Source organism: Martes martes, assembly GCF_963455335.1.
Source record: "Martes martes genome assembly, chromosome: 14".
Lineage (NCBI taxonomy): Eukaryota > Metazoa > Chordata > Mammalia > Carnivora > Mustelidae > Martes > Martes martes.
Window position 1 is genome coordinate 42,384,323 of NC_137902.1, and position 11,754 is coordinate 42,396,076.

Sequence of the window (11,754 nt, forward strand, 5' to 3'; positions counted from 1 at the left end):
TTGATCTATTGAGTTGATAAAAACTTCTTCTTGGTTTTGGGTTTAAGAACCAACTATTTGATATATTGTGGATTTCACTGGATTCCTTGTGGACATACCTTAATGTACAAAAGAGAGCTGTGAAGGGTTCTGTGCAAAAATTAAAAGTATAAGAACTAAAAGTAATGATTTTTAAGAACCGGTAAAATCATTGGGAAGACCATTATCTTACATACTGGTTTTTAACCATTTAGTGGGTGGTAGAACATTAAGTTTCTAGCTGTCAGCAGAAGTTACATGTATTATGTTGATGTGCTTTTAATTCTCACCTGTGGTAATATGCATATTTTAACTTTTGTAGGGCTTAGGTCTACTGATAAATCTAGTGGAATATAGTGCTCGGAATCGGCACTGTCTTGTCAACATGGAAACATCATGTTCTTTTGATTCTTCCTTCTGTAGTGGAGAAGGAGATGATAGTTTAAGGATAGCTGGACAGATTCATGCCGTTCAGGCTTTAGTGCAGGTAAGTAACAACTTCAAAACAAGCTAACACCTTCAGTTTGTGGATTGTCCAACTTCTTCATCCGTTGCACCTTTCCCCGCCTCTCCCTCCCTCCTCCCTTTGTGTGTGTGTGTGTGTGTGTGTCTGTCTGTCTGTCTGTCTGTCTCTCTCTCACCCTTATCAGTCCACTGAGAGGCACACTGGGTTAGAATTTATACCCTTCCTTACTTTACTCCATTGACAGTTCAACTGAAATAATAATCACTCCTTAGGCATTGTTAGTGAAAAGCAGAAACAAGGCGTATTTGTTGATGAATCAAAAGATTTTTTTTTTAAAGATTTTATTTATTTGACAGAGATCACAAGTAGGCAGAGAGGCAGGCAGAGAGAGAGGAGGAAGCAGGCTCCCCGCAGAGCAGAGAGCCCGATGTGGGGCTCAATCCCAGGACCCTGGGATCATGACCCGAGCCAAAGGTAGAGCATTTAACCCACTGAGCCACCCAGGTGCCCCAAAAGATTTTTTTTTTTTTTTTTAAAGATTTTACTTATTAACAGCCATCGAGAGAGGGAACACAAGCAAGGGGAGTGGGAGAGGGAGAAGCAGGCTTCCTGCTCAGCAGAAAGCCTGATGCGGGACTCGATCTTAGCACCCCAATATCATGACCTGAGCCAAAGGCAGACGTTTAACGACTGAGCCACCCAGGTGCCCCTCAGAAGATTTTTAATAACTAATTAGGAATGAAGACCCAGCCCCAATCCTATCCAGTTCAGGTCCTTCAAGCATTTACTTCCTGGTCTGATCTGTGTCTAGTACTTTGTGTTCCTAAATATTGGGCCATAACTTTCCCCTTTCCTGGGTGAGGGAATACTTTCCAAAGTATATCTGTAGAGTAATTTCCTGGCTTAAGAATTGTGTCGGGGGGCACCTGGGTGACTCAGTGGGTTAAGCTTCTGCCTTCAGCTCAGGTCTTGATCTCAGGGTCCTAGGATTGAGCCCCACATTGGGCTCTCTGTACAGCGGGGAGCCTGCTTCCCTCCTCTCTCTCTGCCTCCCTCTCTGCCTGCCTCTCTGCCTACTTGTGATCTCTCTCTCTCTGTCGAATTTAAAAAAAAAAAAATTGTGTCGGGGGCGCCTGTGTGGTGTAGTCAGTTAAGTATCTGCCTTTGGCTCAGGTCATGATCCCGGAGTCCTGGGATGGACCCCAGCATTGGGCTCCCGATTCAGTGGGGCGCCTGCTTCTCCCTCTCCCTCTGGCCACCCCCTGACCTTGACCTTTCTCTCAAATACATGAATAAAATCTTTTAAGAAAAAGAATTGTATCAATATGTATTTAAATATGTATTTAGAACTTGATGTCTCAGATGTTATAAGAAACTGATAAATTATTGAACACTAAAAAAAGTAACTTAAAAAATAAAAATTGAGGGAATCCTAGGTGGCTCAGTCGATTGAGCATCTCCCTTTAGTTCAGGTCATGATCCCAGGGTCCTGGGATCAAGTCCACCATTGGGCTCCTCCCTCAGTGGGTAACCTGCTTCTCCCTCTGCCTTCCTGTTCCCCCGCTTGTGTATGCTGTCTCTGACAAATAAAATAAAAATCTTTAAACAAATTTTTAAAATTGCTACTTCTGTGGGGTGCCTGGCTGGCTAAGTTGGAGGACATGTGGCTCGCCATCTTAGAGTTATAAGCTTAAGCCCCACATTGAGTGTAGAAATTAAATAAACTTTTAAAAAATGAAATAAAAGTAAAAATTGATGTCCCCAATCCACCTGATCCCAGCCACTAAACATAGTCTCTCTCCTCAGTTTACACTTCTCTCAAAAAGCTGCAAGTGAGTTTTTGTTTCTTATGGTGGGCATTGCAGTTTTTAACTTTTTTTGCCAATCTAATAGGTTCCTAAGTACCTTTGTTATTTCTTGGCTTTAAATGACGATTTGCATATGTTCAGAATTGGTAATGAACTGTCCACTTAATTGTTTCTGAAACCTTTGCTACCCTGTTAATCCTTTTGGCCTTTTTGAAACTAGTAATACTTGAAAGAAGGTAATGCACAACAACTTGATCTTTTCCTGAGTCATAATTAGGACCCCATCAATCTCTTCTCAAATATTTTGCTCTCAGGAGTTCTTTTACAGTATTAAAAATTACTGGGGACTTCAGAGAATTTTTGTTTATGTGTGTTTGATCTATTGATATTTACTGAATTTGAAAAAAAAAACTGAGAAAATGATAAAGACACTCCTTCCATTAGCCATCAGAGCAATAACACAATCACATAGTATGTAGATCCTGGAAAACACTACACTTATGAGAGACTGAAAGAAGGCAGTAGTATTATAGATATGATTTTGACCTCGTAGATTCCCCAAGGGGTTTTGGAGATCCCTAAATTTTAAGAAATTTTAATACCACTTTTATATAAAACTCAATTTTTATTTTTTTTAGGGGTATTCAAGTTTATATACCACTGTTCTCTATGCTCAGCAAATTTTTGAGATCTACTTGGCATTTGATTTGCTGGTGGTGGTTTTTAGTAACTTGGAGTTTTTCCCAAATCATATAAGTAAATGCTTTCCATACATTCATCTCTGTACCAGCACAAGGAAAATAAAGTACATGAAAGCAAGGAATTCAGTGGTTCCCTTTTAACTTAGTTTTCATTGTGTACTTCCATTGTTAATAATATTAGTTGAAGTCCAGTTCTGAGTCCTCTTGAGACCTTTTACTTTTTATTTTTACTGGTGCTGTTTATTTTTTTTTTAAATATCTAACTATGAGAGAGCAAACAAGTAAGCTAAGCCCACAGGGCAGATGGTGGGGAGGGGCAGAGGGAGAGACAGAATCTTTTTTTTATTAAGATTTTATTTGTCTGAGAGAGAGCACTCACGCACAGGCAGGGGGAGCGAGCGGCACCCAGAGGGAGAACCAGGTTCCCTGCTAAGCAAGGAGCCTGGTGCGGGACTTGATCCCAGGACCTTGGGGTCATGACCCAAGCTGAAGGCAGACTTTAAACCCGCTGAGCCCCCAACGTGTCCCTGGTTTATCTCTTTAAATTTCTTTCTAAAGAGGCTATGTTGCTTTCCCCAGTATTACTTAGTTTTATTTAGTGTCCTTTCTTAATTTATTCAGTTTGCTCAGGCTTAAGAAATTTGCTGTACAGGGGCGCCTAGGTGGTTCAGTGGGTTAAAGCCTCTACCTTTGGCTCAGGTCATGATCCCAGGGTTCTGGGATCGAGCCCCGCATCGGGCTCTCTGCTCGGCGGGGAGCCTGCTTCCTCCTCTCTGCCTGTCTCTCTGCCTGCTTGTGATCTCTGTCAAATAAATAAATAAAATCTTTAAAAAAAAATTTGCTGTACATCAAGTTGGTATTTTTTGCTTGAATTATCCTGTCATTATTATGCAATTTAAGGGCGCAGGTGTTGAGATGTGCATTCTTACAAACAGAATGCCTGTATCGTTAGTAGATATATTTAGTTTACTTGATTGAATCCCAGTAGCATTTCTACTTTCCTTTTTGCCTTCAGTTGTAGAGCAAAAGTTCCTATTATTAATTTACCCCTTTATTTTTATTTTCTTAAAGATTTTATTTATTTATTTGACAGAGAGAGAGCACAAGCAGGCAGAGAAAGACAGGGAAGCAGGCTACCCACTGAGCAGAGAGCCCGATGCGGGGCTCGATCCCAGAACCCTGAGACCACGACCCAAGCCAAAGGCAGAGGCTTAAACCACTGAGCCACCCAGGCACCCCTAACTTACCCCTTTTAACCAGACAGCATGCTTCTTAGGGTTAGTGATCTTAAAAGCAAACATAACTTTATATTTGGGTGCATACATGTTGCTTGATGTTCTTTTAATGACCTTCAGAAATAATTTTTATCAGCTATTCCTTGAGCGAGAACGAGCAGCCCAGTTGGCAGAAAGTAAAACAGACGAATTGATCAAAGATGCTCCCACCACTCAGCATGATAAGAGTGGAGAGTGGCAAGAGACAAGTGGAGAAATACAGTGGGTATCAACTGAAAAGACTGATGGTACGGAAGAGAAACATAAGAAGGAGGAGGATGATGATGAACTTGACCTCAATAAAGGTACATTTATTTTAAATCGTGTATTCAAATTCAGAATGTTTTCTCCTTCTGAAACATTTTTAATTCATGTATTGTCATAATCTTGCTATTATTTTATGGCCTCTCTAGTTCAGTGTAGACAAGCTTTAGTATTTCAGTGCTCATAGGAGTTCTTTCCTGGCTTACTAGCAGTGAGGAAGGCACACGTGCAGTGCAGGAAAGGTCTGCCTTTTCTTCCTGCTCTGGCCTTTCTTTAATCACCTGAAAAGAGAGTGGTTGAACAATAGGACTCCTAAAGGTTTTTACAGTTTTGAAATTTTGATTCTTGTATGAGCCTCACTTTATAAATTGAGATCTATTATCATAAACTACAGTAATAGTTCTCAAATGGTATGTCGTGGCTTGGAAGCACAGTAAGGAATACACTGACGGAGATGTTAACATTTATTATCTCTTGTCAGCAACCGGTCTTGGATTTATTGTTTATGCAAGTACTGCAGGAGAGTCATTTGTCACCCAGGTTATGAGATTGAATAATGTTTAGCCTCAACCAAGCTAGGAAGCAAGTCCCAGCAAATGTCTTTTTCTGAGCCTAGTCTTGTTCTCTCATGTCCACTTTTCCACTAATGGCATTTGTTCTGATATTGTAAGAAATTGCTGTTCCGTTTTCTCACTAAGTGTTCATGTTTCCTTTGGCATAATATTTTTGGTTGCTTAGCAGTCTTTTTTAATAACGGCTCTGATGGGTAAGTGTTAGCTTGTGAGGACTACTGTAATGAAGTACTGTAGACTGAGTGGCTTAAACAACAGGCGTGGGTTTCCTCACAGTTCTGAAGGATCTGCATGTCAGGGTTGGTCTCAGGCTTGACTCTCCAAGCTTGGATTGTAGATGACCATCTTTTGCCTATCTTTTTAGATAGTCTTCCCTCTTTGTATATCTTTTTTCTCATTTCCTATTATGAGGATGGCAGACAGGAGGCTTCCACCCCAGTGACCTCATTTAAACTGCCTCTTTAATTAAACGCTCTATCGAAGTGTAGTTGTACCCTGAGGTACTGGGGTTTAGGAGCTCAACATATGCAAGGAGTGGGGCCATAGTTCAGCATGTAACAAGGTAAAATTCACCTTTTTAAAAGTGAATAATTGAGTAGTTTTCAGTACATTCACAAGGTTGTGCAACCCATCACCACTGTGTAATTTCAAAACATTTTCATCACCCCCAAAAGAATCCCTATACCCATTTAGCAGCCATTACCCTCTGTTCTCCCCTCCCCAGCCAGTGGCAACCACTAATTCTGTCTCTAGATTTGCCTTTTCTGGACATTTCATGTAATTGGAATAATATGTAGCCTTTTGTGACTGGCTTCTTTCACTTAGCCTAATGTTTTCAAGGTTCAGTCATGTTATAACATGTTACTAGTACTTAATTCCTTTTCATAGCCAAATACTCCATTGTAGGTGTGTACCACACTTTGTTTATCTAGTTATCAGTTGATGCATGTTCTGGTTGTGTCCACCTGTGGCTCTTAAGAATGATGCTGCTGTGACATAGCATTCATGTACAAGTTTTTGTATGAACATGTATTTTTACTTCTCTTGGGTGAAAGTGCTAGATTATTTGTTAACTCAGTGTTTAATATTTTAAGGAACTACCATGTTCTTTTCCAAAATAACGGCTTCATTTTACATTCCTACTGCCCATGTATAAGGGTTCTGGTTTCTCCAAATCCTTACAAATAGTTATTTGTCTTTTTTATTTTAGCCATCCTAGTGGGTGTGAAGGTATATGTCACTTGATTTGCAGTTCCCTGTTGAATAAATAGTGTCAAGCATGTTTTCACGTGCTTTTTGCTCATTTACATATCTCCATTGCCTTTTCACTTTCTTGATGGTGTCTTTTGAAACACAAAATTTTTAAGTTTGATGTTCAGTTTATCTGAGTTTGTCACATTTGGTTTTGGGGTGTTATCTAAGAAGCTGTTTCCTAACCCAAGGTCATAAAGATTTAGTCCTTTATTTTTGTCGAAGAGCTTTTTGGTATTTGTGCTTATATTAAGGTCCCTCTTCCATTTGCGTAATTTTTTGTTAATTTGTGTGGATATCCCATTTTCCTAGCACTGTCTATCAATGTTTAAGGAGTTCTGAAGAAAAGATAACTAACAGAATTGTTGGTGTTCTGGGTAGGGTTGTTTTTTGTTGTTGTTGTTGTTGTTTGGTTTTGGTGATATACTGTTACAGTTTTGTGTTTAAATATTCTCAGCCCTTCAGCATGCTGGCAAACACATGGAGGATTGCATTGTGGCCTCATACACAGCACTACTTCTTGGGTGTCTCTGCCAGGAGAGTCCAGTAAGTAATAGTTCAGTATTGTTTTATGTGTCTTAAAAAGATTCCCTTGTGACAACTTTGTACCATCACCTAATTAACTTATGTATTACTGTATTTCCCCCCCTCATGTGAAAACTTTGAAATATTTGGTAAACTTTTTTATAATTTATTTTTTTAATTTCATGATTTTAAAGGTACATTCCAAAACAGAAGTTTAATGAGAAAGTTTTTGAGTGATGAATGAATTGATTTACATGGCTTTCATTGAAGTAAAAGCATAATATAAAACCTATGATCAGCTGGCTTAAGATGGAAGAGTATAGTCTCAGTGATATTATGTGCTGTCTTTAAACCCTCCTGTTCTCTGCATGTTGTCTTGTGGTAGGTCTCCTCCTGGCCCCATGCTGGCTCTGGGGGCATGTCTTTTCTAGTTAAATAATGTCCTACAGAAGAAGGTGGCCTCTTCATGTCTGTTTCTTTTTAAGAGCAGTGCTTTTTTCCCTCTGGGATCACTCCACAACCACTGTACCAAGTAGACGTCCCCTTATTTTGACCAGCATTGGCTCACGTGACTTTTGTTTGAACCACTTACTGGCAAGGAAAATAGGATTACTAAAGATTTAGATTATGATGATTTAAATGGAAGTATTAGTGTGCATTTGGTAGGGCTGAGTCAGCACGGAAGCAGGAAGCAGAGGGTTCTGGCTTTTGGGACAGTCATTGGGAGGACTTCTTAAGGGAAAGGACTAGTGGAAGAGCCAAATTTTAAAATGAAAAGGAGGTTCTTTTCCTTAGGAGCCAAGGGCATTCAGGAGGCAAGAATGGAAGTCTATTCTGTAGTGAAAGGGTTAGCTTCTCTCTTTTTTTTTTTCCCTCCTGACTCCCTGTCTCTTCCATATTTATATTACAGTCAAACTCTGATCTAAATGCATAGTAGCCTGCTCCACTGTGGCCCTTGCTGACCCCATGGCTTTTAAGAACAAGACCAAAGTTCTCATCATTGCTGTAGAGGCCCTGCAGGATCTTTATCCCTTTCCTGAAATCTTTTCAACTCAGTGCTTTTCCTTATTTCCTTAAATTCAGAGATTTTAAGGGCAAATGAGAAACATGCATCAAGCAAAGGGAAAGAGGGAGAGGCACGTCTCCAAAAAACAATGGGCATACTATTTAATGATTTTTTAGATATTCTGTTTTGCACACACCCTAGTTTCAGTTAAGTTCTTTTTTAAATAATGGGTGTAAACATTAACTTATACTGGCACATGTGATTTACCTTTGGCCATTTTTGTCATGTAAATGTCATGTACCTATTCATTGGTATCTTCTCTAAAGAGATCATAAGGTCCTTAAGTTCTGGGCAATGTTGTGAATTCTATGAATTCATAGATGTCATTATTGCCTTGTGGGGGGTCATTATGATTACCTGCCCCCCCCCCAAACTGGGTGATACACAAAATGTAAAGGAAATTGGTTTGCTGAATGTGTAAGTGGAAGAGAGACGAGAAAGCAGGTCATGGTACTATAGTAAAGGCTGCTTAATGGAAGCCTAGGGGATTGGGTCGTCTTCCATTGCACCATGGAAGCTGTATAGTTTCCATTGGGATTGCCCTTATGACATTCATCTGGTGCATTGCAGTGGTCAGGCTGCTCACTGGTCTTTGTCTTTTCTGCTCTCTTGACCCCATTCCTGAAATCTTGGACACTGCCACCACAGCTAACTTCCCAAAGAGCACATCTGATCACTACTCTTTACCAGTCTTTCTTGGTTTACCATCATTTAGGGAATCATGACTTTGTTTACTGCTACAAGTAAAACTTGTTAAAACTGCTTCTGCTTTTTCTGTCATACCCATTGGGTATTTTCTAAATTTCCCAAATAAGCCATGCCATTTCTCATTTTTTTCTTTAAGTTTATTTAAATAATCTCTACACCCAATGTGGGGCTCAAACTCAAAAATCCGAGATTGAGTTTTATGCTTTTCTGAAAGAGCCCCTCTCGTTTTTTCTTTTTGTACCTGCCATTCTGTTTAAAAACACATGCTATGGCTCCCCTTCCCATGCCCCAGCCACAGTATGTTGGATTCTGTAGAGAATATTGATAGAAAAGGGTTTGATTACTGAGGGTTTCACTCAAAACCTTGGGTCTGTTCATTTATTTTGTATCATAGCAATGCACTTCTCTGCTGAGCGGCCTTTGTAGCCGCTGAAGCTACTGCTCTTCCTACCGTCATGCTGTCTTCCTGGGATTGTTTAAAGACATTCTTAAACCCAGCTTTCCTTTAGCTGTGTAGTTTTCATTGGGATTGCCCTTATAACATTCACCACTCCAGTGATTGATGTTGCATAATTTAGCATATGGTTACTTTGTAACATTCATTAGATCTTTTCTGAAACTATATTCATACTATTTTATCATTTCAAAAGTATACTGACAAAAAATTTTTTTAAAAAAGAGAGAGGGAGGGATGCTTGGGTGGCTTAGTCAGATTGGTTTTATGTGTGTGTGTGTATATAGTAATGTCCTCTGCTGGCGTTGCTGACATTCTCTCATGAAACAAGATTATCTTTGGAAAGATCTGGTTAATTTCCAGCCTACAAAGGAACATGAGGATTTTTATTATTCCATAAGCACCAGAGTACATTCTCAATTTCCCCCTTATTTTCTTGACATTGCTTCCCACCCCAACATATACTCAGCAGTGCATTTTATTTTTCAGGCATTTTCCTGTATACTTACAAAAGTAAATATGGATACAGGTGTAGCTTTTGCCAGTTTTACCTTTCTGAGCATGGGATGGAGTAGGGAATGCACACATACACACACACAAAAGCAGAGTTTAGGAGGGTGGAAAAGGCAACGGCATATTAAACAAGGAGGTCAAGGACCTCGTAGAAGTTTGGAATAAGGTATGTGCCAAAACCAGCAACACAGCACAGGGTGCAAACTCCTGTTTTCTGCCACCTGACCAATATATCTTTGATCTCTTTTCTCAGATCAATGTGACCACTGTGCGAGAGTATCTGCCAGAAGGGGATTTTTCAATAATGACAGAGATGCTCAAAAAATTCCTGAGCTTCATGAATCTTACTGTAAGTAGCTTCTGTTGCAGTTTCTGTGGTCATAAATATGATGCATTAATGACCATAGAAATGAAAATCCTGTATGGCCCTCGTGACTAGAAGCAAAAAGGGATTTTCTTGTGATGTGTTCCTTTTTAAGATAATAGAATAGCAATATATTTGGCCATAATAATTAACAATGATCAAAGCCACCGTTTAATCTTAGTGTTTTGTAGTGTCCAGTTTAGTGAAGCTAAAAAATTTAAGCTTTGATTTGATGCTTGTTAAAATTTGTTAAATATTAACTGTTACTTCCTCTTTCCCCTCTCCACGCTCCCTTCAGTGTGCTGTTGGAACCACAGGCCAGAAATCTATCTCTAGAGTGATCGAATACTTGGAACATTGCTAGCTGCTTTACCTTTGCTTCAGGTGCTCGGTAATGCTGGAGCTATTCTTAGACAAAGAAAAGTCATGAAAGAAGTCCTTGAAGATATACCAAGAACATTCATCAGTATCATTCATGTTTGGATTTTTAAGGCCACCTGATTTCTTCGTCATGCATTCTGCATTTGCTAAATGACAGTTACTACATCAATCTGCAACTATCAAAAATGAGGGAAAAGGTTCAGGCTGTTAACAATTCCATGCAGTATTTAAATACACTTAACTTTGGCAGAGTTTATACTCTCCCCTTGTTCTCTTGCTTTATTCTGGGCAAGTTCTAAGAGGACAATTTGTGCTGCTGTTAGTGCAACTGCTGTGTATGTTGAGCCACTGTTGTCATGCCAGCCAGGTGCAAAGGCAGCTTAGCTACTGAGGTATCGAATGTTTTGAGGACATTCTAGACAACAGCTTAGTTCCTTTTTCAGGCTCATTTGCTTTTGCTTTTTTGTTGAATGATTCCAATCGTAAATAAAGCTTTTAATAATTTTGTGAATTTTTTTTCGTTGTTGTTCCCTGAACTACTGTCTATATTTAAAATTAGATGGAATCCAAAGACACAAGGGATTAATAGTATATTTTTTTATTTTTGATTTGGTTTGGGTTGTTGAACTATTTTTCACTTTTGAGACCATAACCATATCATACCATGATGAATCGTAGCTGTAGACACAAGAAAACCGACAACAGTTTGATGGAATATAATGTAAGATGATGTGCCCTGTTAAAGGATGAAGCAAGATAGACAAACCCAGGGTAGTTTCAGCTTAATGCTAGAGGAGGCTCTTGAAACATTAAGTTTTGAGGGAGGACTCTCTAGATATATTTTCTAATGTTCAGTACAGTCATATAAGGAAGCTAAAACACCAATGTGGAATTCATGTTTCCAGATAATGTGTATATTCTTCTATAGAGTGACAGGATCAAATGCATAAACGCAAAGCCTTAAATTGCTGGTTCAGAGAAGATCCTTTTTTTCATTCAGATTCTTAGTTCATAGAACAGTGTGTTTGGAAAACAGTCATGGAACACACAAAACACATCTTAAATATTTAATTTCACAACATTGCAAATCTTTGTGTTAATTATTATTCAGTCCACTGGTTAAACTTTTTTTTTTGTTGATTGGGCCTGAATACAGGCTTTCCAGAGATTTCTTTCATTAATACTTTTAAATACCTTTCAGGTAGTTATATCATGTTTCTTCATTGGATTTGTAAAACTTGAAGCCATAAAAAATATTAGTTTGGTGTGTATTGAGGAAAATAGCTTAAAGTCTAACTGTTACTCATTTAGACTTTGTTATTTCCTTGTATAAAGTGACAAATCGGGGCTCTTGTATCAGTGCCAGCTGTAATGTTTTTTAAATGCAGT

At 39.0% G+C, this 11,754-nt stretch overlaps 1 protein-coding gene across 2 annotated transcripts in view; it reads left to right on the plus strand.

Annotated features, from left to right (window-relative positions):
* Positions 1-10,876, plus strand: part of WAPL (WAPL cohesin release factor) — an 84,115-nt gene extending 73,239 nt beyond the window's left edge. For both annotated transcript variants that reach the window (XM_080823586.1, XM_080823587.1), the window contains exons 15-19: positions 341-505; positions 4,365-4,572; positions 6,812-6,900; positions 9,874-9,969; positions 10,283-10,876. In XM_080823586.1, coding sequence (XP_080679712.1) covers positions 341-505; positions 4,365-4,572; positions 6,812-6,900; positions 9,874-9,969; positions 10,283-10,348 — 624 coding nt within the window. In that variant the 3' untranslated portion in view covers positions 10,349-10,876. The remainder of the gene's footprint in view (positions 1-340; positions 506-4,364; positions 4,573-6,811; positions 6,901-9,873; positions 9,970-10,282) is intronic.
* Positions 10,877-11,754: the final 878 nt, after the last annotated feature.